At 41.8% G+C, this 26888-nt stretch overlaps 2 protein-coding genes across 4 annotated transcripts; both read right to left on the bottom strand.

The window, feature by feature from the left end:
- Window positions 1-927: 927 nt before the first annotated feature.
- Window positions 928-15520, bottom strand: BAG1 (BAG cochaperone 1). 3 transcript variants are annotated; one of them, XR_004427846.1, is made up of 8 exons: window positions 15425-15520; window positions 13373-13501; window positions 11969-12051; window positions 10075-10188; window positions 9689-9796; window positions 5990-6032; window positions 2507-2569; window positions 1434-1506 (listed from the first exon to the last, which is right to left on the bottom strand). XR_004427846.1 is itself a non-coding variant. In XM_033169237.1 (7 exons), the coding sequence occupies exons 1-7, from the start codon at window positions 15474-15476 to the stop codon at window positions 1417-1419; spliced, it is 639 nt and encodes a 212-aa protein (XP_033025128.1). In that variant the 5' UTR covers window positions 15477-15520; the 3' UTR covers window positions 928-1416. The 3 variants fall into 3 exon arrangements, 2 of the variants coding, with proteins under 2 accessions (XP_033025128.1, XP_033025129.1); XM_033169237.1 differs by lacking the exon at window positions 5990-6032 and having other exon boundaries at window positions 928-1506; XM_033169238.1 differs by lacking the exons at window positions 5990-6032; window positions 15425-15520 and adding an exon at window positions 14082-14146 and having other exon boundaries at window positions 928-1506.
- Window positions 15521-17906: 2386 nt separating this feature from the next.
- CHMP5 (charged multivesicular body protein 5) lies at window positions 17907-26713 on the bottom strand. Its single transcript, XM_033169896.1, has 8 exons — window positions 26582-26713; window positions 23164-23268; window positions 22621-22667; window positions 21766-21859; window positions 21608-21679; window positions 21120-21228; window positions 19895-20007; window positions 17907-18487 (listed from the first exon to the last, which is right to left on the bottom strand). The coding sequence occupies exons 1-8, from the start codon at window positions 26648-26650 to the stop codon at window positions 18437-18439; spliced, it is 660 nt and encodes a 219-aa protein (XP_033025787.1). The 5' UTR covers window positions 26651-26713; the 3' UTR covers window positions 17907-18436.
- Between the last annotated feature and the right edge of the window lie 175 nt (window positions 26714-26888).

The raw sequence follows: 26888 nt of genomic DNA, 5'->3' as shown, positions 1-26888 counted from the left end.
ATAGACTCTGGTTCTCTGGGCTTCCTCCCAGAGAGCTCTCCCTCCTCCTTGCTTATAATCGGTTCTAACACCAGGTTACACTATGGAAAAGGCTTCCTCATCTCCTTACAGAGGGGTGGGTGAGAAGCAGGTGAGACAACTTGCCACTTTTTGCTTACGCCGATGTTCTCAGCCCACTACTGCTGCTTAGCTTAGCCTGATTCAGCAGCATGCCATTTTAAGAAAAGCACCTTCTGTCATCTTAATGCAGCAGGAAAGCAATCAGCAGCAATCACACCCTCTTCCCTCTAATTGCATTTTTGCAGGGTTGCGCACTTTGTGGTTCAAGCTGTGGACCCCTGTGGTGCCCAGCAGCTGGAGGGCCTAAGAATGGTCCCCCCACACCATAACCTTTCCAATGGCTACCATCAGAGAGCGGAGGGGATCATCCTGAGCAGTTGCTGCTTATGTTGCTTCCTCCCCGCACTGACCAGACACACACATGGCAAGCTGCTTGCCTGCATGTTGCTGAGACTTCCTAAGGGTAGCTATGCATAAAACTGACACCACTGTACACATTATCCTCACCACCCTAGGCAAGTGAAGCTCCTAGGCACTACATGACCCATAACTCTCCTCAGGATTTGGTTTTGGTGTATTTCCATGCCTTTGCTAGCTATATGGGAGAGAGAATCTGGGATAGGTGGGGTGGGAGCTGCTGCACGGGGGAATCAATGTTTTGCTCAGCAGCCTCCATAACTGCGAAGCACACAGCTAACCAAGTAGCTGGCATAGGCCAAACTCTTGTGAGATTCATCATCCATGTGACTAACTCTGCCCCCCTCCCCCACCGTAGGAGACAGGAAGTCTGATAGGAGGAATTTCCTGCTCCAGAATGTCCTCCACTACCCAAAGAGAACACAGAACATATGCACAATGTATCACAAATATGTAAAAATGACCATCAAGGAACTTATCGATGTTCAGCCACTAGTTAAAAGCACAATACATCTTACAGTACATTCAAATTTAGGCATCCTGAAAGTAAGACAGATAAAACCTCAGGTGGTTAAATCTTTCCTACATCTGAGAACACATACAATTTTACTTAACAGCATCATAGTTACAGTAGTTGCTCTGAACGATTAATGAAGGAAAGCAACATGTGGTTTAGCTGAAACAAATATGATCACACAAAGGCAGGTTTTGAAGTATAGTCAAGAAAAACAGAATGTTTTGTATTATTTTTTGGAAAGAAGAGCTTTACATCTAAGCAGAACACGTGACAACCAGTAAGCAGTGGTCAACATGCAACAGGATTACTGGACTCTGCTTAAAATAAAATTTTGAATACCAAACAGGTGCTCCAAAATCAAGAGCAAACTCCTCTTCTTGCTCACAGAGCAATTATTTCTCCTAGTTACTTAAAATAATGCCTCATTCTGCAAGGGCCATGTTCTTCAACTGCAGTTTATCAATTTCTTGACCAATACTTCCTTCCACTGTATCACACTGTGCAAGGAAACCCTAAAAGCAAAATTAAGGACAATGAGGCTTAATGCAATAAGGTATCTAAAAACCGAGAATACTATTTTTTTTATATAGTTAAGATAGCAAGAACAACTTAGCTTATAGACACAAGTAACACTTTCTATTAAAACACACCTAAGATCTGGTGTAGCGATAACCAGTTTGCGATTTGGAAGCCAGCCAGCCTCAGGAATGGGTCTCCCTCCCTCTAGCTTTCTTTACCCTCTTTAATGTGAACTGAACCCACCTTTCCTGTTCATCTTAACCATAGTTTTACATCTGAAAATCATGGTTTCCATCTTGACCAAGAGTTCAAACTGATAGTGGGCTTGTAGATCACAGTTGAGAGGGAGCATGGTTAGTGTTTACCAAAATTAGGCAATGGTGTAAATGTAATGCAAAACCACAGTTAAAGGAACAGGAACAGGAGGGGTTAAGACACACCAGGAAGGGAACACATGCATTCCCAAGGCTCACTCCCAGTTTGCAAGCAATAGTTTGACTACTTAGGAATCAATATATTAACACTGGGAATCCATGAAATTGTTGCCATTCAGCTATTCAAATATAAACGTTTGCTATCTGCAAGAAAAAGAAAAGAAATTATCAGGTGTTCAACTACCGAATGCTCCTCTGAGGAGTGGGAGAGAGCCTGAGACTGATGAACAATGTGACTTCTCAAACAGCATGCTGTTCTGGATTACTATTTTCTTTATATTTTCTGAAATTTAAAATGCAATTCCAAGGTCCTGCATGGGAAATGTAAGCAATACAAACACATAGCTAGGACGATGCTTGCTTTTTCTCCACTTCTTGATACAAACATGTACATACTTATTTGCTTTTTAAAATTATTTCTCTGTTTCTTAATGAGATTGTCTATATGCATATCAAATGACTGCAAGTTTGGAGTTTTGTTTTTGAGATTTTTCAACGGACTTGGTAGTTCCACTTCCTAATCGGATGAACACTGTTTTACACTTGGCACAGGACTTACCTGAACTTTTTTCACTAGCCCCTTCTTTTTCTGTTTACAGTCACTGAAGTTTTCTGGGAGAGTCTGTGGCAAAACAAAATGGATGGTGTCTAATTATAAAAGCAATATATAAAGTTGTATGTCCAAATATACTTTTTTGCAACTGGTACCTCAGTAGGTATATGCACAATTCTGATGACAGCCTAAACAGAACCAATCACCTATATAATCTAAATTCATTAAATACTCAGTCCAATGGCACTGCTAGTTTATACTGCTGCACGCCTAGCACTCTCTACACACCAGCTGTGGAGAACCCACTAGGCCTCTCCTTGTAGGTGAAGCAGCAGCACTGACCATACCTACAAAGTGATGTGCAAGGGGCTTCGCAAGAACCCGAAATCAGGTCATGCACTGTGCCATACATCTGGCTTCACAAGTTTTGATAACCAGCTGATTGTGGCACTTGCAAAATGCTTTGCAGTGGTCAAAAAAGGGACACATGATTCCACTGTGGTGTCAGGAAACTGACAAGTGGGTAGCACTGTCCACCTGTCAAACTTGGCCCGTTGGGGGGATGGTTATCTGGTCTGCTGGCTGGATTCCGTTCCCCACCTCTGCCATAAATTACTGCAGAGCAGATAGATATGACTTTGTATGTCTTCTCACAAGTTATGTGCAATCCTAGGCCATTTGAACAGTTACAGCATCTGCAAAGCAGGCTTACCAAAATGAAAGGCTCAGTTACAATACATACTAGAGCTCTTAACATTTCCACCGAAAGCTGCTGCCACCTAGCTTTCAAAAGAACAAACAAACAAAAAACCAGAATGCCAAGTTCCTCTTCACACAAGTCCCTCATCAAGCAACACAAAGTGCTATGAAAGTGGAATTCAGGTCCACGTGTGAGGCTCTTGGTTAAACTAGACAGAGGAGTCTGCCTTCTCATGAATTTATTCTGTAGGTGGACCCTAAAACTATCCAACCCATTTATTACACACCCAAATTGTGTTCACTGCACCCTGGATAGTCTTGTGTTGATTCTTTCTCTCCCCAATCTATATATTTCAAATGCAAAAATTGTCCTCCTTGTCATTTACAAGCTACTTTTGAATGCTGCTTCCATAACCATTTAACTCTAAACACAGGGTTCTTTTGAATATACGGTAAGCTGACACTAGTGTCACCTTAGTTTTGCTTAGGTCCGATTATGGACCCAGAAATGTTAGCTAATTATAGAAATCATGGTGCAGACACATCACAGTGATTTCCACAGAGAGTTCCTTTTTAAATAACGACTTTTCAGAATGACACAAATATGGATGAAATATTGACCTTTCATTTGGGATTTAAAATCTATGCTATACAGGTTTTCAACAACGATCGCCTATATATCCATATATATATTCTGTATATTTTACAATTGTGCCTGACCAACTTGCTAATTTTCACCGGGTATTAAATTCTCAGCTGTCCTTCCCCACTAAATACTGCTATATTGTGAAGAATGGAGAAAGTGGCCCCCACACTTTGAAACCTAAGTCAGAGGATGGACTGGGATGGATTTTTATAATAGTTGGCACAAGGCATCACGGGCAAGCATAGTTTTTAACCCTACCACATAACTGGAAAAAGCAGAATTCTGAAAAACAAGGTATTACAAAAATCTTAAAATATATACAGGTCCCAGATTTCTTGGCACAGAATTATGAGAATTATCTTGGCACAGAATTATTAGTGCACAGTATATATACGGTAGGGACGCGGGTGGCGCTGTGGGTTAAACCGTAGGGCCTAGGGCTTGCCGATCAGAAGGCCGGCGGTTCAAATCCCCGCAACGGGGTGAGCTCCCGTTGCTCAGTCCCTGCTCCTGCCAACCTACCAGTTCCAAAACACGTCAAAGTGCAAGTAGATAAATAGGTACCATTCCGGCAGGAAGGTAAACGGCGTTTCCGTGCGGTGCTCTGGTTCGCCAGAAGCGGCTTAGTCATGCTGGCCACATGACCCAGAAGCTGTACGCCGGCTCCCTCAGCCAGTAAAGCAAGATGAGCGCCGTAACCCCAGAGTCGTCCACGACTAGACCTAATGGTCAGGGGGGTCCCTTTACCTTTACCTTTATATATATGGTAGATACTATAATAAGCAAGAGACATAACATTATGAACTTGGAGAAGGATTGATGTGTCATCCCAGTGGAAGAAAATGGTTCAGAGGACACCAAATTAGACTGGTATGGTGAAAAATCTACTGAATGCACAAATGTATTTGGGCACAAAGATTACTTAAATAACAATGCTCTTTCATACTGCGGTTATTTCAAAGTGGTTGTTTTAAATTTATTGGATGATATTTAACGTTAAAACATACTCAGAACAGGCACACTGAAATGGAAAGTCCGCTAATTTCAATGAGTCTACTCTGAGTATAATTAACATTGAATATCAGCCACTGTAATTCTAACTTTTTGTAAGAGACCCTGAGAGCCTGTTGAAAGGCAGGTTATGTAGCCCTTAAATAAAATAGATAAATATCAATGATTCTCAAGTACTCAATGCAACGTCCTAGAGTGCTATCATCCCATACCGCTGATGGAGGCTACAGCTGAGACACTTCCATGCCCAAGTCCATCTGGTGACTTTGTGACTGAGGCTAGACTTGAACCAGTAATTTCCTGGCTCATGCTCTTAGCCACCAAAGCATACAACAGACTGTCTAAGAAGTATCCCCTGAACCATTCTGGGTCCTAAATGGTGTTATGACAAGTTTATTCTATTCCGAAAGTAGGGACCGTGTTAGTTAGGTTAAACGTTTCCCTCAGTGGAGAGTTCTAAAACAATTTACCTTCTGAAGAGGAAGGCCTGCATTTTGCAGGGAACACTGTGCCGAGCAAGAGGAAAATGCAATAAAGAATTTCCAAAGAAATACAAGAAGCTCACTTAATTGTCACAGATAATTCAAAAGTGCATTACAGGGAACAAAGGGAGACTTGTTAAAAATGATAGGGAGAAACAAATTGTCATGTCGGTATTGAACCAGGGATGGGAAACCTGTGGCCCGCTGAATGTTGTTGGACTACAACTCTGGGCTCCTCTGGAAGCGAGGGTGGGATATGAATCCAATTAATATATAAACTCCCTGACCATTGGCTATGCTTACAGGAGCTGATGAGAGCTGGTCCAAGAATATTTAAAGGGCACCAAGGGTTCCTTATGCCTCTTCTATATAGACAGATAATATATATGACTGGGACATGACATTTGTAATTTAGTCATAACTAGAGGCTTCACATCACTTACTTAAGGGATCCACTCAGAAATAGCCCTGGTTGTGAACACTCAGCAAGATCCCCAAGACTGTGTTTCGAAAGCTGATATTCACTAGGCAACTGGCGAACACAGGATCACAGCACCAAACAGATCTTAACGTCACCAACTCCAAGTTGGTGGTGTGAGAAAAAACATTACAGTAACATTCAAATCAGATCTCACCATCTTTCCTTTTTACCTTAAGTCAGCTTACGTCTCCTCTCCAGGAATACGTTGTCCAACTATTCAAGGTTTTAAGAGGTGAAGTTAGCAATACACCTTGAGTTACAATAACATTTGAATATTCAATTAAAATAAAAGTTCAACAAGAAAGATAATTTGAAGCTTGGGGTGCTTGTGCAAGACCCTCTCACCAACTGCAATTTAAGGGTTTGGTGATAGCAACATCTTGCAGAGCCAGCCTGGTTCATTATTCATTTGGATTATTTTCAGGTGGTCTATTTCAATTCAGAGCTGGTTTGGGACTTTGATATCTAAAGGAGCACCCTCTACCCATATGAACCTGCCTGCACACTTCAGTCTCCAGAGGAGGTCCTGCATCTCACTACCACCAGAGGTGCATCTTGCTGGTGGTGGCCAAGCTATGAAACTAGTCTCTGCCTTGAGAAATCAGGCCAGATCACTTTCTCTTCAGGCTTCAATTAACAACAATATTATTCTAATGGATTTTTCAGTAAGGCATTCTTGAATGTGTTATCTCTTCTCAGTGTGCTGTCCCTGTTGCTTTTTATTTTCTGGATTTTGTTGCTTTTATAATTATCATTTTATGATCACTGCTTTTCTAGGGGTGGAAAGGCAATTTCTCCCTGATCTGCATCAAGCTAAAAAAAGTTAGTATTTCACATAGTTGTTGTTGAACCTTCTTATGATCCATGTTGGCAAGTGTGGTCCAACAGATATTTTGGACTTGGACCAGAGTTCAATCCTTTTTCACTCAGGCCTGGCTCCCTAGATGGTTTGTAGGCAAGTTGAACTCAGTTCTCCATCTTACAGTGGGAATAACTAGCCTACATCACAGAACTATTGTAGTGACAAAGAGGACTGCTACGTTAGTGATAATGAAATATAAAAATGTTGGGATGTATTCATCTGTTTGGACTTCAATTTCATCTTCCAGTTTGTGCCCTTCCATACAACTCTGCGTTATTAATAATTATTATAGTAAACATTGAATTATGCAACTCCCAAGGTCTATGCCTTCTTAAAACATTCCAATAAAAATCATTTCCAGGTGAAGAATTTGATCTGTTTGAATTGCACCAAGTACAGATGAAGCAAATACTTCAACTACTTTAGGCTACTGGAAAAACTTTTCAGATTTTACACAGCATGTAAAATTAGCATTACTTTTTAACCAATGTAAGTCAAATAAAAATACTAAGTCACATCCCTTTCAGTTGAGTGGTGTAACTTTTTCAGAGATTTTTCAGTTCAAAATTTTATGGAAAACCCACATTACCCTCTCTAAAGGATTTTAGATGCTCTAAATGCTTTTAAATGTTTTTAGCTAGTTCCTAATTAGCTTTACAGTTTCTTAAATATGTTTTTATTCTTTTTTAATATTTTGATGTTTGCTGCACTGGGCTCTTTTGGACCGTAAAAATAAATTCAGAATGGATATTTAGTTAACTAAGTAATAAATTTATAACATCTCTAGGTTTAGTTATTCAGTAGTCAGAACATGAATTAGTCCAATATTTGAAAGAGAAAATAGGTTTTTAAAGGTTAAAAAACTAGTATTTTCATCTCCAAAATATTTTGAAAAGCTTACAAAAACCAGTCATCTAATTATTTAAATATGCATCTTTATTTTATCAGTCTTACAGACATCCCCTTGTATCTGTAAAGTCTAGCTAATGAAGTTGCATAAGCACATCAATTCATTTTTCTAAAGTTACTAATGCTTGTTTAAACAAGTTCTTCAAGTATTAAATAAGGAACACAATGACTGGCTATTAATACATAAGTGTTTGATCTCATTCTCCTAGCCAAGGAATACTGTTGGAGCTAGAACGTAATTAATCAGGACTTTCAGTGTGGTATTTAGCTAATTTTTACTCAGAGAAGACCCACTGAAGTTAATGAATAAGACAAAGCTCCATTAATTGCAGTGGGTCTACTCTGAATAAAATTTAGCTGAATACCTAGAGGAATAAATGATTTGCAACCTATAAATAACGTTCCAAAATATGTATTCTAAGAAATGATAAAAGGAATGGAAGTTTTGGCATTTAAACGTTTGATCTACTTGTAAGCTGTCTAGGAACATTTTACAAATATTTTGTAAAAAATAACTAGTTATAGGGAAATACCTCCAAATTCCTTCGTGGACAAAAAGAGCTAATATTTAGCATGCATACTGTAATAAATGAAAACCTCAATCTGATTTTGTAGTTACAGATGGATATTGAACCTGGATATGTATTAGTCTTCCTAACCAACAATACATTGACAAAAACCTGGTTCTCTTAAAGCTATTTAATCCCGAGCCAGTGTAATAGACTGTACTTCAAATGGACCCAGGATCCCAAAAGCTTAGCACAAGAAAACCTCTCACATTATAATATAAGAGCTTAAGACTCAGTTATTATTTCTGTGCAAGAAAGAGCAGGCACACTCACGAGGAACATGTTATGTACCTATTTTGCTGCATGTGTGCATGGCAAGAAGCTCTGATGCACTGCAGACTTCTATCACGTATACCTTTGGTGAAACGGACGCATGCAAACACTTTTTCCTACAGAGAAGCAATATAGGTGTAGGTAGGGAAATCACTGTGCATGCAATGGCCCTTCCAACTTTTAAAAGGTTTTTTAAAAATAAATAAATTTATTTTTAAAAATAAATAAAAATAGGATTCACATTTCTTTGTATTTTCTGCCATTGGTAAGCAAAACGTTAAACACATGAAGCAGTCTGTAGAAGAAAATGTTCTGCTTCTATGAGGACAAATTGCATTTGAATTTGTAAGTTTTGGGCACTAGTCTGGAGAAGTATATGAGAAGTTCCAAATGTGTGAGAAAGCTATTTTTCTTTAGAACACTAGCAGCTCATCTACACAGCTTTGAAAGGTGCTTATTCCCGCCTCCTTTCCTGAGTTCTGGTACCATCTTCCCAGGTAGTGGAGAGGGAAACTGCTGTTCAAAATGCCTCTGATGCATGAGGGCAACTGTATGTATACAGGCTTACCCCCGCATGCTCTACTCGCACACAACTGCGCATACGTGCAGCGCCAGAAAATAAATAGAATCGTACAAAGAAAAGAAGGGAGAGAGCTAGAGAGTCCTCGTGGCTCGTAAGGAGGCCCTCCCCAGAGCCTGTCAGTGGGGGACGTCAGTGAGGGCGGAGGAAGCCCCAAAGAGACCTGAGGTGCAGTGGGGCTTTGTATAGGCTGCTCAGCCTCCCCACCTAACAGCTGACACATGGGGCAGCGTAGCAACCACCGCTTTCCCACACATCCTCCAGCCAGCCCCAAAGCTTCAACTCTAGTTGAAGAGAGAGAGAGTTGTGTGGAGAGCTAGAGAGTACGGGGAAACAGGCATTTAAAGCCTTTTTAGAAGGTGCTCCCCACTTGACGTGATTTCACTTATGGACAAACCCCTGCATGAGTGGGGGGGGGGGGCGCCTGTATCACTTTTCTGGAGTGTGAGCCTTTGTAAAACTGAATACAGTGAATAATTTGATAAATGATAATAGGATGCCTTCTGCAGAATGGGTATATGGAACTATTGTTTTGTGTTACAGAAAATAAGGGCAGTGTAACAGAGATATCTGTTTAACAGTGGGGAAACAACAGGTTCATAAAAAAGCCTTTAAAAGCCATTAATTTGGTGTCTACTAAGAGATCAACAACTTATTGCTACAATTGTTTACTCACAATGGCATCAATTTGTTCCAGAATCTTCATAAACTGTTCAGCAGTTCCCTTGATCCGCTTGTCCAACTGGTTAAGAGCTTCAGTTTGAAGATTCTTTGCTAGAAATCCCTGTATGGAAATTGTAATTTCTCATAAAAATTTACTCATAGCATGATAGACAATTTAATCTATCATGTTGTTCATCAAAATACTATTGTACACCCTTTATTACTTTGAAGGATTAAAAGAGGAGTCAAGAAATAGCTAGAGCATTTTTCTAGAAGAGGCATAAATATCAAGATAGGTGACCAACCTTTAGAGGTAAATTCATTTAAATTAGGAAATGTAGTATCAACAATTAAGAATTATAAAGCTAGGTGAACTATTGAAACAAGAAATCAACTTACTTTTTGAATACCTCCAAGCTCTTTATTAACATCCTCTATTTTTTTTGCTATTTGTTCCACAGATTTCTCCAAATCTTTCAATTTCTTTAATTCAGTCTCTTCTTCTGGACTATTCTGGGTAATTTAGAACAAGATGACACAGGTTTACATAAATCCTAACACTTATGATACATTTATTCTTGCATACATTAACAAAGATTTAGAAGCTTGCTATTACTCCATTCAGCACCCTTGTTTCTCTCTACTTCTAACAGTTATCAATTATCTTGTTGGTGGTGTTTTTTAAAAAATCAATAGACTCACTATTTCAGTGGATGTGCAACCAAGTAAAGATGGTTACTGCCGTTGGCAAATACTAATATGTACCTAGAAGTTATTCTTTTATGTTCTTCAGCAAAAGAAAACAGTACCCAAAGCAGTAACATACAGCTACAGTTAAGATTTTGGAAGATGCATGTATTTTAAATTGCGCAATTAGGAAAAGGAGGGGTTCCTTTTCAAGAAGCAAGTTTATTTAGATCGGGGTAAAGAATATGTGGTCTCCCAGATGTTGCTGGACTCGGTCAGCTCCAGCCAGCCTGGCCAACGTTCAAATATGATATGAGTTGTACTCTAACAACATCAAGGGGAGTGGGGGCACAGGTTCCCCACCCCAATCTAGATGGTTTGGGGTTCCTTCCAGTTCTGTTTGAGAGGGAAGTAAAGATTATCACAGATATGCAAAGGCACGTAAAAATTTCAGTAGAGAACAGAGAGTTTATTGGGTAGGAACAAGCACAGTAAAACAAGGTCAATTAATGCTCCATTATTTGAAGATGTTTTGCATACTGCCCTGTGAATGATTTTTTAAAAGGCAAAATAATACATTTTAAGATAAACAAAACAAAAAAAGAGCAACATGGGAAGAACAGAGAGGACAGAAGGCAGAAAAGACATTAGAAAAAGGGGAAAGAATCCACAGCAAGTTAGGCACATAAGTCCCACTAAGATCAGGGGCTTGAGTGGAAGAGCTATTTCTAAATTAGTGGAGGAGTGGCGCTGTGGTCTAAACCACTGCACCTAGGGCTTGCCGATCAGAAGGTCAGCGGTTCAAATCCCCGCAATGGGGTGAGCTCCCGTTGCTCAGTCCCAGCTCCTGCCCACCTAGCAGTTCAAAAGCACATCAAGTGCAAGTAGATAAATAGGTACCGCTCCGGCGGGAAAGTAAACGGCATTTCCGTGCGCTGCTCTGGTTTGCCAGAAGCAGCTTAGTCATGCTGGCCACATGACCCGGAAGCTGTACGCCGGCTCCCTTGGCGATTAAAGCGAGATGAGTGCCGCAACCCCAGAGTCGTCCGCAACTGGACCTAATGGTCAGGGGTCCCTTTGCATTGCAGGATAGCTAACACTAAATCTAGAGAAGTTCATCTGTTTGTGCAAGCTCCTTTTTGAAATCTTTTTGTGATGCGCTAGGGTTTATGTGCTGCACTGCTGCAGCCTTCCTTATTTACCACCTCTCTTATCCTGTAACACATTGCAGTGCTGCATGGAGAGACATCTTCTGCTCATGCTTGTGCAAGAGGCTGTGCAGCAGTGCAAATAGTGGATCCAAGCCAGGGATCGGATACAACTACCCCCTCCAAAAGTGAAAAAAACGGGGAAACAAAAGCATAGTCAGTTTTCCTTACTGTCAACTTGCAAGAAATAGCAAGTGAGCAAATGTTTTATTGAATACCAAGGGGGGGGGATATGACTTCTCATATTAGGAAGCTCAACGATACATGTTCATCCATGTATGTGTGTTTGTTTGTGTGTGTGGAGGGAGGGAGGGGAAGAGGGAGAGAATATGAATTCTCCATTGTAGTCAAATAAACAGCTGTAATATCCAATAAAGCCTTCATAAAATGAAACTTACCCTTTTTCCAATCAGCATGACTTTACAACCGTTTTTAACTCCAAATGTTGCCAATGGCTGTTCCATTTCTTTCAGGGATTTTCCTAGGAGGAAAAACAAAAAAACCTACAAATTTATTTGGGAAACTTCAGCAAACAAAATGAAGAGTCAGTTTTACGTTCATTTACAAATATGGAACAGCTTGCATACCTTTTATACACATATACCAGCATAAAGCTGAAAGTATCATCTGTTTTAACTTAAAAGGCTCCAAAAAGGCTCTGTTGTTGATATTGATACAAGGTATCACTTGAAAGCCTATGGCACACCTTAATGACAGAACAACAGTTGTTCATAGATTTCAAAATTCACAGTCTCTCTGAGTCATCAGTTGCCTAGCTGTCCAAGCACACCCACTGACATCACAGCAGAGGAACTATGACACCTCTGTCTGCCAAAGTATATTGTGACATCACAGAAAATCAGCTGCTCATACTGGAACAGGCTGTATTCATTCTAAACATTAAACATAATTTTTAAGAGGCTCTATTTATTTGATAAAATATCCAGCTTAGTTCTCTTTAAAAGGAAAGCACAAAACAAACCCTTTTCAAAACAAAACAGGAACAAAAGATAAATGAAATCATCTGAAAAGGTTTTTAGTGTTACTTTGATACTCAGTTTAAAAATAAATAAATAAATAAATAAAATTCAACAATTGGCAAGTGCCAGTTATTCTTCTCTCATAGGTTCCTAATACCTTAAAATGGTTAGGAGAATCCCAGAAATTAGTGTAGCAATAATAACATTCATGTTCCTTTTCAAACTACATGCACTACAATAAATTTGAAACATTAAAACTGACCCAGCACACTGTAACCCATTAATGTGAACAGAGCCGACCATCCATTACAGCTCTTCATCATGGGCTCAACAAGCCTCTCCTATCTCCTGTGTAATCCATGAAACTGTAAAAAAGAGGAGGTGTGCCAAATATCATACATGCCTAGTAGACTGTGTTCAGGTTGATGAGCCAAAAGTTGTGTAAGCTTGACTCAAATACACAGTGCCTGGGCAAATATATTAATAAGAAAAACAGAAGAATGAATATTGGTGGTTAATTGTTCTCTCTCACAATACATGCACGTACTTCAGCATGTGATAAATAAAACTCACTTTGTAGTTTTAACTGAGTCATGATCTGTTCTCTGGATGAATCAATTTAAAAAAGAAATGAAATTATCATAGCTATTCAGCAAAAATAAATCCTCACCCACTTGTATATGGTTATTTAAGACCAGTTTTAACAGATACTTTGCATGTAATCCTATACACACATGAGAGTAAGCCCCATTGAACTCAGTGGGGCCTAATTCTGAGTTGCTATGCATAGGATTGTGCTGCAAATATAAAAAGGTTACTTACCTTTATATATCAGTTTCTGAAAAGAAATTGGAACTCCAGTTACTTGTTCAATTAAGAGAGCCATATCACGTACTGTTGGCTGACTGTCTTCTTCTTGAGAAGCAACCTGAAGACTGTGTTTTTCACTACCTGAAAATACCATAATGAAAATATATTCAGATTACACACTGTGTTTAGCTCAGCCCATATGTGCTGCAAACTGCAGTCTTACAAGCAAGTATTTAACAAATAAAGTTTACCTAACATGGAGATAAAGGATGAGGGGTTTAACCATACTCGATCATACTCAGAGTAGGCCCTCTGAAATAAATGGGTGTGACTAACTTTAAGTGCATTGATTTCAGTGGGTCTATTCTGAGTATGACTTAGTTGAATATGGCCCCTAGTGTACAGCCCATTCTGTACACTCCCAAGGGCTCAGCCTTTGCCATCCTGGTGCCTTTGAACTACAACCCCCATCAGCTGCAGCCAGCACACATCAAAGAAGGCTGGTGTGAACCCAAAGGCCTCTCAACCCACATCGGGGTCCCTGCCTGCATCCCTCAAATTGCCCATCTTCCCCCTACTACAAGAATGTTATCCATTGGCCAGTCTTTATTACTGACCCCAGTAGAGTCATGAAGGTCCTTCTCATCCCTGAATTCGCTGAACAGCCAGCTTGCATTACCCACATTTACCAGATTGGGCTTGCAGAGGTTCTCTTATTAACCTTACTCCTAGTCAAAACATGTATATATAGTGGCTGATAATACAAGAGAATGACTTTGGATGTCTTGAGCCATTTGTATATAATTTCAGTGGCACTTCTAAAAAATCCTCTAAATTCAGTTCAATATCCTCTCCCCGCCCCCGTAAAACAGATTTTGGGAAGAGGGCAACAACAGCTTGCTTAGGGTCACCCTGCTGAGCTCATTGCAGGGGTAAAATTCACAGTCTCTTAGAGTAACTAGCTGTCCAAGCACCCAGTGACATCACAGCAGAGGAACTATGACACCTCTGACTGCCAAAGTATATTGTGACATCACAGAAATTGGCAAGAACCAGTCATTCTTCTCTCATAGGTTTCTAATACTGCGCACACTTCACACATGCTCTGAGGCACTCTAGCCTTGTAACCTCTTGTGTTTGAGGAATGGGGTCAAGCAATGTATGTATGTACAGGTATGTATGCATGTATGTATGGTTTTCCCAGTAGTAATGTACGGAAGTGAGAGCTGGACCATAAAGAAGGCTGATGGCAGAAGAATTGATGCTTTCGAATTCTGGTGCTGGAGAAGACTCTTGAGAGTCCCATGGACTGCAAGAAGATCAAACCTATCCATTCTTAAAGAAATCAGCCCTGAGTGCTCACTAGAAGGACAGATCCTGAAGCTGAGGCTCCAAGACTTTGGCCACCTCATGAGAAGAGAAGACTCCCTGGAAAAGACCCTGATGTTGGGAAAGATGGAGGGCACAAGGAGAAGGGGACGACAGAGGACGAGATGGTTGGACAGTGTTCTCAAAGCTACTAACATGAGTTTGGCCAAACTGCAGGAGGCAGTGGAAGACAGGAGTGCCTGGCGTGCTCTGGTCCATGGGGTCACGAAGAGTCGGACACGACTGAACGACTGAACAACAACAAATGTATGAAAACATACGTACATGTACAAATGCATGGATGGATGTACGTATGAATGAATGAATGCACGGATGGAAGGATGCATGAATGCACAACTGGGCGCGACTGCATCTGTGGGTGCCAGTATGCATGTGCCACCCACCCACCCCCTCTACTACCTCTCTTATCACCTTCCCTCAACGGGGCGACATCCACAGGGGAGGGAGGCCATCCGTGGCGGCAGCGGCTGCCGGGGGTGGCGGGGAACCCGAGCGGAGGCCGCCCGTTCCCCGCGCCGAGTGGGCAGACGCCCAGCCCCGCTCGCCTCCGGGCTCCCTCCGCCCGCCCTGCTGCCCATCCGCAGTTGCGGAGAGAGGTTTCGCTAGGCCCGAAGCCCCGGCCTCTCCCCCCGCCGCCGCCGCCGCCGCCGCTGCCTCGGCCGGCCGCGCTCTCACCGTAGGTGACGGTCACCGTCAGGGCCGAGCCCCCGCCGCCGGGCACCGCCATGCCCCGCTTCGCCCTCCGCCCGCGTCGCGGAGTCTACGCCGAGTGCCGCCCTCCGGCGCCGGAAACTGCCGGCCGTGGAGGCCCGAGGAGGCGGGGAAGGAGGAGGAGGAGGCGGCGCTGCTGCCCCGAGGAAGGCGAGGGAGGAGCGGCAGGAGCCGGCCGAGAGAGGCGCTCCTCCGGCCCGCGACCGAGAGGACCGGCGGCGGGCGGCTGCCTGACGACGGGAAAGACGCCGCTTGCTTATTTATTAATTAACCTACCTACTTTTAAGTATCTCTTATTCTCATTTATTATTATTCTCTATTATTATTTATTGTCTTGTTTTTATTCTTATACCGCCCCCCTCACAGGGGCCGAAGGCGGTTTTACTGATTAAAAATAAGACCAGCTAAGAAAAGTCTGGGGTGGGTGGGAAACTATTTTTTAAAGCATCCTTTATTTATTGTTAATTCAATTTATATACTGCTCTTCTTACAAAGATCACAGGGCGGTGTACAACATTAAAAATGTAATTTATACGGTATAATTTTAAAAACCCAATAAAGCAGTTACCAGGGAAAAAATCACAATAGCACTCTTCTGTTTATTGGCTGAAGAGGAATGTGTTCACTTTGGGCCTAAGATGTTTCCCTCCCTGGGAAAAGTATTCCACCATGGGGAGCCACCACATAAAAGGCCGTCTGTTTTTGCCCCCTCCCAGTGTCTTGTGGAGGGCGCACAGGATTCAGGTTGGTTTGTATGCAGAGATGTGGTCCTTAAGATATTGAGGTCCTGAGCTGTGTAACAGAATTAAAAATATAAAGCTATTTGAAAACAGGCAATCACAACAAAAGCAGCGCAGCACCAGCCCTTTCATTAGAAGCAGCCTGTTCCCAAAAGCATGTTGGGAACAAGGGGGTTCTACAGTACACTATTATTTTTGTAATTACAGGCAACTCTTGACTTACGCAGGGGTTACATTCCGAAGATTGCACATACATTCAAAACATATTGGCAGGTGAGTTTGCCGTTCTTTTTTCTCCAGACACCTGCCATTTAGGTTTTTTTCTGCTAAACAGGTAAAGCTGAATGCGCACAAGTTAAATGTGTATTTATCTATTATTATTATTTTATTATTAAAACCATACAATCCACCAAAAACAGCACAGCACCAGCCCTTTCATTCAAAGCAGTTGGTTCCCAGCAGCCTGTTGGAACAAGGTGGTCTTCACCTGCCGGCAGAAGGAGGGACAGCAAAGAGGGAGGCAGTCTGTCTTCTCCAGGGAGGGAGTTCCAAAGTTATCTGGAAGCCGCTGCCACTGAGAAGACCCTCTCCCACATGCCCACGGAGTGTGCCTGTGAGGGTGGCAGGGCAGAGGCTTCCCCTCTGAAGATCTCAGAACCTGAGCACATTCATATGAGGGAATATGACATTTCGGACAGCTTTTCCCTGTCTATGCAGAAGAATTAGGGGTTTGTGTGTTTGGTGCTGCTCTTGTGCCTTTAACAGCAGCCTGACACGCAGAAATGTAGATTGAGCACTTTCCCCCAGTGCCTGCCTTGCTTCCCTGCCACAAAAAGCTTCACCAGTTTTATTTCTGAACAGGAACGGTCTTGGTAAATAAGCATATCATTTTATGGAGCATATGTGATTATTACCTGTGCTACTTCCATTGACAACCAGCCAACTGGTTTTTATTGCACAGTATCTAGTTTCCTAAAGGAATCGCTGTCAATCTTTGCTACCTTTTAGGGAATCCTTTCCACATCATCATGACTGCTGAAGACATCACCCACCCTACAGTCATCTGCAACAACCCCTTGCAGGGAATTATCCATATTCATCATTTCACAAGATGGAACTTATTAAAGTGCAACATCAAATCTCTACACAAAAAGACTACACAAATAGAAACAGTCTCATTGGGATGGAAACCTATTCACACTGACTTTGTACAGGTGTATCCTGTTTAACTTAATGAGGAGAAGGATATGTTTTGTAGGAAGAGATGGTGGGTGACATAGCAGTGTGGATTTTTTCCTTTACCTGGTCAATTCCAGCTCCCTGGTATTAGCAGCTGGCCAAGTCCCAGCTGCCAACCCACACCAAGGTACACAGAGGGAGTAGTGGCTTTGACAATGGGACTTGTTGGCTGTCCTCTTGGGGGGCCACTTGTCCCACCCTCCTCAAAGTGGCCCTCCCATAAAATGAGCTACTGACCAGGTTTTTAAACTAAGACATGGGGAGGGACAAAGGTCTACAGGCTTTTTGAAATTTGGGGATTCCAAAACACATTATAAATAGTTCCCATGTAGAAATGGAAGAAACCATAGTTTCACAAGCACCTGTACCAGCTGGAGATCAATGACATCAAAAAGTTGACATCTTGATATTTAACAATAATTGAGACAAAAGGAACTGCTCCTTTAAAAAAAATCACACTATAGAGATCAAGCAACCCTAAACGGTATATAATTTAGGTCAAAATGGATTATACAATGTAATCTCCTTTGCTTGTATTTGTTACTCAGCTACATTTAAGGGCTATAGCAAATATATCCACAATAAAGGGGAAATGGAAGTATTATTAGAAAATATGCATGATTAAAGCAAGCACAATAAAGTTAGTCTAAGAAATACCATCACAGTGCCCTTTGTAGTCCAGAGAAATAGAAATCAAAGAAAACCATAAATAGCCCAAAGTAATTTTCAGAATAATACTACAACACTACAGGAGTGATGAAGCCGAATTTCAGAACTTGTGAACAGATCCCACTGCAGGAAAGAGTTGTACCAATTTCTTGCTGTTAATACAAAAGCTAGTAATAAAATGTCTTCAAAAGGAGGGGAATTTGTCACTCATTCACTCTACATTCCGTTACGTAGTGATATCAAGTGGTACTGGAAAGCTTTATCTGCACCACCCGTGGTCTTAGGAAATTTGAGAGATGAAAACAGCACTCCCTCTGAGCTAGAGAAGTTATGTTGCAGGGATCTGTGGCAATCCAAACTCATCCACCAGTACACCATCCTGAGAGGAAAAGCAAACAATTGTGGTTAATAGTATAAAGTATATAAAATATTTATCAGTTAATCTTACTGTCTAAATCCTGAGATAGCAGCACCAGCAAACAGTGAACCTACCAGTGCATGCACACTACAGGAGCCACTTATTTATTAATATTTCATCAACTGTCATTCTAACACACTCAAGGAGGCTAGCAACAAAGGCTGATATTACGTTTGCTTGGCAAAGATAATGTAGAAGGACAACAGCTGGTAAGAGACCACCATTTAACAGGATTATCTATAAAACAACCAACATTTAGTCTGAGGATAGCCAGATGAATATTTCATTTTGTTTTCATAGATAAATGGAGGAAGTCGGCCTTATTTTTCTGCCAAATGAAGATGTAATATAAATACAGGATCAGGGGGTTATACTGCATCATAATTTTAAATTCAGCAGCAAATGGTACTTAGAAGATGTACATAACATAAAAGGTTAAGGCACAAGATCAATTTAAACAAACATTAAACTTTGCTTTGCACTAACCATAGTTAAGAACCCAAGCTATGATTTGAGCTTCCAGGGAAACCATGGTTTCAAGCTATCTGCCGGCTTTTATTTTCCAGCCTCTCAGCTTTGTGAGTTTACTCCTATTTCCAGGGTACAGCAACCTCTTGAGGTGGCATGATGGCAATAGATAGCTTGTCAAATCAAACACTGTGCCAAATGATAGCTAGCCACCAGCTGTGGTTTGCAAACTCACTTCAAACCAGGGTTCTCATTCTGTCTTGCTGGCTGATTGCAAATCCTAATTTTTCAATTCCGACATCATGCAAAATGATTATTTATTAAATTTATATACCACCTTATACCACCCTTCATAAGACAATCACAGGGCAGTTTACAACATAAAACCACTTGCCAAACCATAGTTAAGTTTTCTTCAACATTGTTTGACTGCCTTATTGCATAATTTGTAATACAACGGAAGACTGCCCACAGCAGTTCACTTAATCAAACGCATTACCTGGGAAAGGGCCATAACTCAAAGCGCATGTTTTGCATACAAAAGGTCCCAGGGTTTAATGTCTGGTATCTCCAGATAAGGCTGGGAAAGATTCCTGCCTGCACCCTAGAGAGCTGCTGGCAATCAGTGTAGGGTGGCAATACTGAGCTAGGTGGACCAATGTCCTGAATTGCACGGGGCTTCCAATGATCCTTTGTACTTATAACGCTTAATTATTGGTACTGAAGATAGAAATATATTTCCTAATAAATATATTACAATCCCCCCCCCCCCCGAAGAAATACTTAAAAAGAAAGAAAAAAAGGATGAGGGCAATAAACCTCTCCAAGCACTGTATTCTATTGGGTTGGTGAAGCTGTTGTAAATAGTATAGTAGGAGGTGGGAAAGAAGAGAGACTTACTTTGTTTTTTGCTTCAATTGGCGTTCCTTCTGGAATTGATGGAACAGATGCAGCTTCATCCAGATAGGAGCTATCCTCATCAGCTAGAAGTTCATCACCTAGTGCCTCCAGCTCTAAAATTGTTGTGGGGACACAAAATGTGTATCACTAACAGGAAAACAGGATGGCTGAACTTGCCCCGAACATGGTACATATATCTGATTTCAATACGTATTGTACAGCACTTATAAAGTGAACATTTCTGAAGAGATTGCCCTCAGATAGCATATCCCTCTTGAAGGAGCCCAGGAAAGCAAAAAGATCAATAATGTAACATCTTAAAATAAAATAAAAAACACTTTAAAGATTCCCTTAACCAGTAATCTCAGGGTTGCCATGGCCTTTCAGCCATCAACTGCCTAGTAAACAGGAATGTTTTGAGATTCTTCCTGAAAGTCAATAAGGAGGGACACAGATGCCCCTCACCGATTGCTAGCCAATGGTTTATCAATTTGGACATCACACTAATGCTGCGGTCACCAACAAGGTGCTCATGAGCCAAAAAGTTCTTCCCAGGCTCCTGCAGGGTCTTCTCTCCACCCACAACCCAATGGCTGCTGATATGTTGTTTAAAAGAAGTCATATATTTTAGCCAACAAAATACACTTTTCCAGGCCTAACTACAGTCTTCCTGAGGACAGTATTCACTCCTGCAGAAAATTTGTCTCCCTTTGCAGCAAAAAAGATACAACAGAAAGCTTACTTCAAGCCTACAAACCTAATCTCAATGGAGAAGGAACAATGTGGGGGTTGCAGGTGGGAAGGGAAGGCAAGGATTACACAATTGTTTTGCATTGTGGCCAATAGAAAGCTTTTTTTCCAAGCTGAATCACTGCAGAGGATGATCTTCATGGAGGTTGCAGCCAAGGAGGGAAGGTTAACATTTTTTACCCAAACTACACTCTCCAGAAAGATCATCCCCTGCACAAAAACAACAAAAAAGGCCTGGGGGGAAAAGTGAAAACTTTTTTCAAACCCTACTTGCTGACAGAGAGGGGAGTGTACACAGTTGTGGTGTGTGCATGTAGAGCCCAAAACAGTCTCTCCAGTTTCCAAATGGTTTGCAAACCAAAAAAGTTAAATGTCCTTAACCTAGATTATACACGTTTTTAGAACAGAGCCTGCATTATCTGCCTGAACCCATTACGTCCTAACTTTGCACAGTTAGAATTAATTTGTAACTCACCTGCTTCCAAGTCTTCTTCATCAATTTCGGGGGTTCCATAACTACGACTCAATGCTTCCTGAATTTCACTAGCATTTTCCATCATATCTTCTAATTGGTCTTGCAAGTCCTGAAGTTTATTATGAAATATAAATCCAAATTACAGGAGGCAAGAGGTCTATTTGATTGTGAAACAATAGTAAGCATTCATTAGGTCTTATTTATTTGCCTAAAATGAACAAAATCTTTTTAATTAACTTGACTGGTATGCAGTTCAGATATACATTCTGCATTTTGCCTCTCTTTTTCGCTCACAAAAAGTTTTAGCCTCAAAAACAGTCTGGCTCATACAAAATACTACAGATAATATTTATTCCTTGGGACAGATATAAAAATAAGACACATTCCAAAGGGAGGGAATTATAAATGAGGTACTCTAATTCATATTTAAGTGTAAACATGCTTGTAGAGTCATCAGTGGTTATTTTTCATGTAACACTGAAACTTACCTCAATCTGATCTATTTTTACCGTCTTGTAAGCCTTTTTCATTTCCTTCGCTCCCAGTTTCATGGCATCAACCTAGAGAAGTAGCCAGGTAAAATATTAAGACCCACTAAAATACATACATAAATGCGAGTAAAAATTTAAATGAAAACCAAAGTTACCGTTGTTTTTGTATCTTTCAGAGACTGGATGGTATAATTGGCTTGCTCCATATTGAAAGACTGTTGAGCAAGGTTATCTCGTTGGTTTTCATACCTATGGTCAAGACACAAAGCTTTCAGACCCTGAGTCACGGTAACTCACAAACTAGAGCTGCTGTCTGTTCTCCATTCCAGACATTACTGTTATTATTATACTGTATATTTATTTATACCCCACTTTTTTCCATGACGGGATCAAGAGTACTGTATGAAATCTGAAGTTTGATCCCCCCCAAAAAGGAAAATTTGTTTTTTTAAGTGGAAAGCAACAGCTCGTCCTTTAGCATCCTCTCTGCATGTGCCCTTTAACTATGACAGTCATACTACCAGGTGGCACCAACTGTACTGTAGACAACTTTATTCTCTAGTTTCAAATCAGTGGAGGAAGAAGGATGAGCTGAAGAACTGCGAAATGGGTTGCTTATCCTCCTCCGTGTGTCCAAGGAACCTGGCTCTTCCTACATATTGAGCTTCTTCCCAATGCCCCAACTTGGTGTCCATTTACATCTCTCTCTTTCTGCCAACAGGCAATGGTGCAGCTGGCTGGGACTGAGGCCGCAGCCTCTGCTAGAAGTGGAAGTACGTGGCTGGGACTATAGTCAGGAAGCACCACAGCATGAGAAACACCCCATTACAGCAACTTAGGGCTGGCGGGGTTGCTCTTCCTTATTTCCACATTCTCTGCATGAGCCATAGAACTTGGGGAATGGTCGAGTAGCGGCAATGGTAGTCTAGTTAACTAAGAGAAGCCAAAAGGTAAGGGCATGTGTTTCCACTCCTTTCAAAAAGTAAAGTTGAAGAGAGTATGAAACTTACATTCGCTTCTGTTTTAACACTCTCAGGGCTTTCTGCTTTACCATGTTCTAGAGAAAAGGTAACAATCAGATGTCAACACCAAGGAGTGCAACATTTAAAAAGTCAAGATTGTTTACTTTTAAGATTTATAAACCATCTTTCCATACCAACATCCAAGGAGGTTTACAAGCACAAATGGTTCATTGGATGCTGAAGTCTATCCAATGAACCAGTAAAATCTGCAAGCCTAAATAACTAACAGCTCCCTAGTATTACTTACTTATATATATTTTTGAACCCATCCTTCCTCTATTCCCCCCCACACTTCCTTTCATCCTGAAAACCACCTTGTGAGGTAAATCAGAGAGAATGCCACTGGCCTATGGCCACCCAGTGTGTCCTACACATTAGGTACCGTTATTTGTTGAACCCCTGCATGGCACAGGCCTCAGACACTGATAAAACAATTGTGGACATTCACCAACATTTTTTTTAAAAACCTGGAAAACTAGTTTTCATGTCACATGGCTTGAGCGGCCTCACCCTAAATTGTTCACATCTTACCTTTGCAGGCCCCTCCCTCATTTTCTTCATTTGATCTTTGTATTTCACCAGTTCTGCATCAAGCCTGGAAATTTTCTTGTCAATAGACTCTGCTCTGCTATCCACCTTTAGCAAAAGGAAAGATGAGGAAGAGGGGGAAAAGTTCAGTTATGAATTACAAAAGAATCAGTACTCTCTCTAGCCAGGCAAGGGGATGTTTGGAAGTGTCCCCCTACCATGCAATGGTAACACATGCAATCACAGGCCACTTGGGGCAAGAGGTAAGCAGTATTGCTCACTCACCTCTTTAAAGAAAACTAGTTGCTATAAAAAGTAAGGAATATGTAAACAAGCAAACTTCCTTTGCCATGATCTTGGCTTGGATCCAAAGGGCTACATAGGCACATCCAAGGGGAGAAATACGCCGAGTGAGATATTGAACAGTAAATCTTCAACACCTCCCTTTCTATGGAGGCACAGGTTGCAGCTATAACAAAGGCAACATTTTTCCATCTCTGCCAAACTAAGCAGTTGGCTCCTTACCTCTCTCGCCCTGATCTGGCCACAGTGATCCATGCGATGGTCACCTCCAGGCTTGATTATTGTAACACACTCTATATGGGACTGCCCTTGAGATTGACCCAGAAACTCCAGCGGGTGCAGAATGCCATGGCGAGACTCCTTACGGGGTCTTCGTCGTGGGATCACATTCACCCAGTGCTATACCAGCTGCACTGGCTCCCAGTGAAGTACAGGATCAGGTTTAAGGTGCTGGTTTTAACTTTTAAAGCCCTATACGGCCTAGGACCCTCGTACCTACGGGACCGCCTCTCCTGGTATGTTGCACGGAGGACCTTACAGTCTTCAAATAAAAACATCTTGGGTCACAGGGGGGTTAGACTGGCCTCGACCAAAGCCAGGGCTTTTTAGGCTGTGGCCCCGATCTGGTGGAATGCTCTGTCACAAGAGACTAGGGCCCTGTGGGACTTGACATCTTTCCGCAGGGCCTGCAAGACAGAGCTGTTCTGCCAGGCCTTTGGCCAAGGCACAGTCTGACCCCTTCTCTCCTTCTGTAATCTTCATAGAACTCTAACCTGATGGTTGCCATTAATTTGATTCTGAATTGATTCTAGAATGTATTTTAATGAATTGACTGTGCGATTTTATGTACACTGTGCTATTTTTATCTGTTGTTAGCCGCTCTAAGCCCAGCTTTGGCCAGGGAGAGCCGGATACAAATAAAATATTATCATTATTATCATTATTATTAAAAATAAAAACGTCGTATCACAACAGCTGTTGGAACTACCATCAGCTTCAAACATAATCTGCTATGTAGCATGAGGGAATGCTGCTCAAGAAATATGGACCCAAAGCTGTCATAGCAGGTGAAAGCAGTTGCAGCCCTTTGGATCCTGGCCATTCTTTCAAAATACAGAAGTGTTGAAGTATATTCAGTAGAGACACATAACATTTTATGACCAAAGGCAACATACTCAACTTCTGTGCTCAAATAAGTTAAAAGATCATTTGTTTTAGGCATTTTATTTTAGTGACAACATTTGTCTTTGCCAAGTGAATATACTAAGTTTGGAGGGGGTGGAGAGGATAAGAAAGATCTGTTTGGTGTTTGTGGATGGCGTGGGAAAAGAGGATGAGTTGGAAAGAATAAAACAATATTGCCCAACATTCCATGAACAGAAAAACACATAGCAACTATATACAGTCCCAAAGCACTCAACACTGCCTCATAACCAGATTTCATCTTATCCATTCAAACACCAATGAGGACCTTGGGGACTAATCCCACAATTCTCTGATATGCAGAAAATGAGTGCATGGGGGCAGGGAGGGGGTCATGACAGTGCTTTCGTTTCAACAATGAAGCATATCTTGCAAAGCATCCTTATCTAAAACAACTGTGATCCTACAGGAAGAGAAAGATCATGATAGATTAGGTTTGTAACCCCAGTCACCTGCAAAAAGAAAGAATCAACTCTAGGTGTCCAGACTTGCATTAACAGCAGTGACCAGAGGAGAAATGACCACTGGGAGAAGCACAGAGAGAAGACAACCAGACACTTTCATCTGTCCCAGTTGCAACAAACATGTCTCTCTTGTATCAGCTGCAGCCAGATTGCCGACGGGCTGGTTATAGGGAGCAGACGATGACTCCCTTGCTATAACAGCTCCACGGGCTACCTGTCTGTTTCTGGGCAAATTCAAAGTGCTGGTTATCACCCATAAAGCCCAATGCGGCTTAGCGCCAGGCTATCTGAAAGACCTTATTCCCACATATGTACCAGCCTGAGTTTTGAGAACTTCAAGGGAGGCCCTGCTCTTGGTTCTGCCGCCCTCACAGGCACACTTGGTGGGGAACAGGGAAAGGGCCTTCTTGGTGGTGGCTGCTCCTAGACAACTTTGGAACTGGAGAAGCTGAACTCCCTCCCTGTCCTTCCACCAACAGATGAAGACCTTCTTCCAACAGGCTTTTGGGAACTGACTGCTTACAAGGAAAGGGCTGGTGCCGTGCTATTTTATTGTGATTATCTGTTTGTTTTTAACAGATCTTATATGCATAGTTTTCATTCTACAGTATTATTGTTTAATTGTTTTTAATAGTTTTTTTATTTTAAAAAGGCTTTTAGCTGTTCTTATTTTTAAGTGTGATCCACCACAAGGCCCTGTCAGGGAAAAAGGCAGGGTATAAATAAGTATATAATAAAAACAGTGATATGTTATTGTTCCAACGGGCATTGGAACAGCTTTTTATAACGAACAGGCTGTGCAGTTTTTATTGTGATTGTCTGTATCTTTTTAATAGCTCTGTGAGAGATATCTAGTTTACTTATAGTAGTTTTTAATCCTTTTTCAATTATTGCTTCCCCACCCTCATGTTTTTAGCCATTCTAATTTTTAGTTCATAAACAACCTTGAGTCCCTGTCAGGGGAAAAGACAGAGTATAACTCACTAACTAAGTAACTAACTAACTAACTAACTAAATAAAGTTGCTAATCTGCCAGGGTATGTGTGTTTAAATTCTTTTTAATGCTTCTCTCTCTGTGTTTTTAGTTGTCCTTATTTTTACCCCTAAGTTGTGCTGTAAGGTGGACAAGGCATAGTACAGACGTAATAGTAATAAAAGTAATAATAATAATAATAATAATAGGTGGCTTCCCTTTGGGTACCCCTTCCAGCGCTCTGCGATTCCTCTGGAAAGCTCAGACCCTGGTGTAGTCGAGATCAGGTGATCCACTGGCGATGGGGGGCCGTGATCTACTGTCTACCCCCTCATCCCCCCCCCTCATTGTCAGGCCTGGCAAAGCGAAGGCTCCGCATCATTCCTGCGGGACCCCGAGGTGGGTGGGTGGGATGTAGGCTCGGTTTCTATAGCAACGGGACGGAACCCCGCCCCACCCCCGGAACAAGGGCACCCACCGTGCCGATGCAGTCCGTCAGGTTCGGAGGCGGCGCCTTGGGCTTCGACTTTCCGAAGAAGCGGTTCATCTTGACGGGAGGCGCCGCGAGACGAGCAAGATCGCAAGGGGAGCCCCTCCAGGAAGACCGACGCCGCCGACAGCAACACCGCACCCGGAAGGAACCGGCAGCTCCCGCCAATCAGAAGCGCGGAAGTGGGGTGGGGGTGGGGAACAGGGCTGCCACGTGATGCTTTGCGTCAACAAAAGCGACGCCTTAACGAAAGGCGGAAGGAAGGAAGGAACCTCGCGCAGACGAAGCGACGCGC

This window comes from Lacerta agilis, chromosome 14, assembly GCF_009819535.1.
Source record: "Lacerta agilis isolate rLacAgi1 chromosome 14, rLacAgi1.pri, whole genome shotgun sequence".
NCBI classification, from domain to species: Eukaryota; Metazoa; Chordata; class Lepidosauria; order Squamata; family Lacertidae; genus Lacerta; species Lacerta agilis.
Note: the sequence above shows the minus strand (reverse complement) of the source record. Positions and strands in the feature narration are given on the sequence as shown.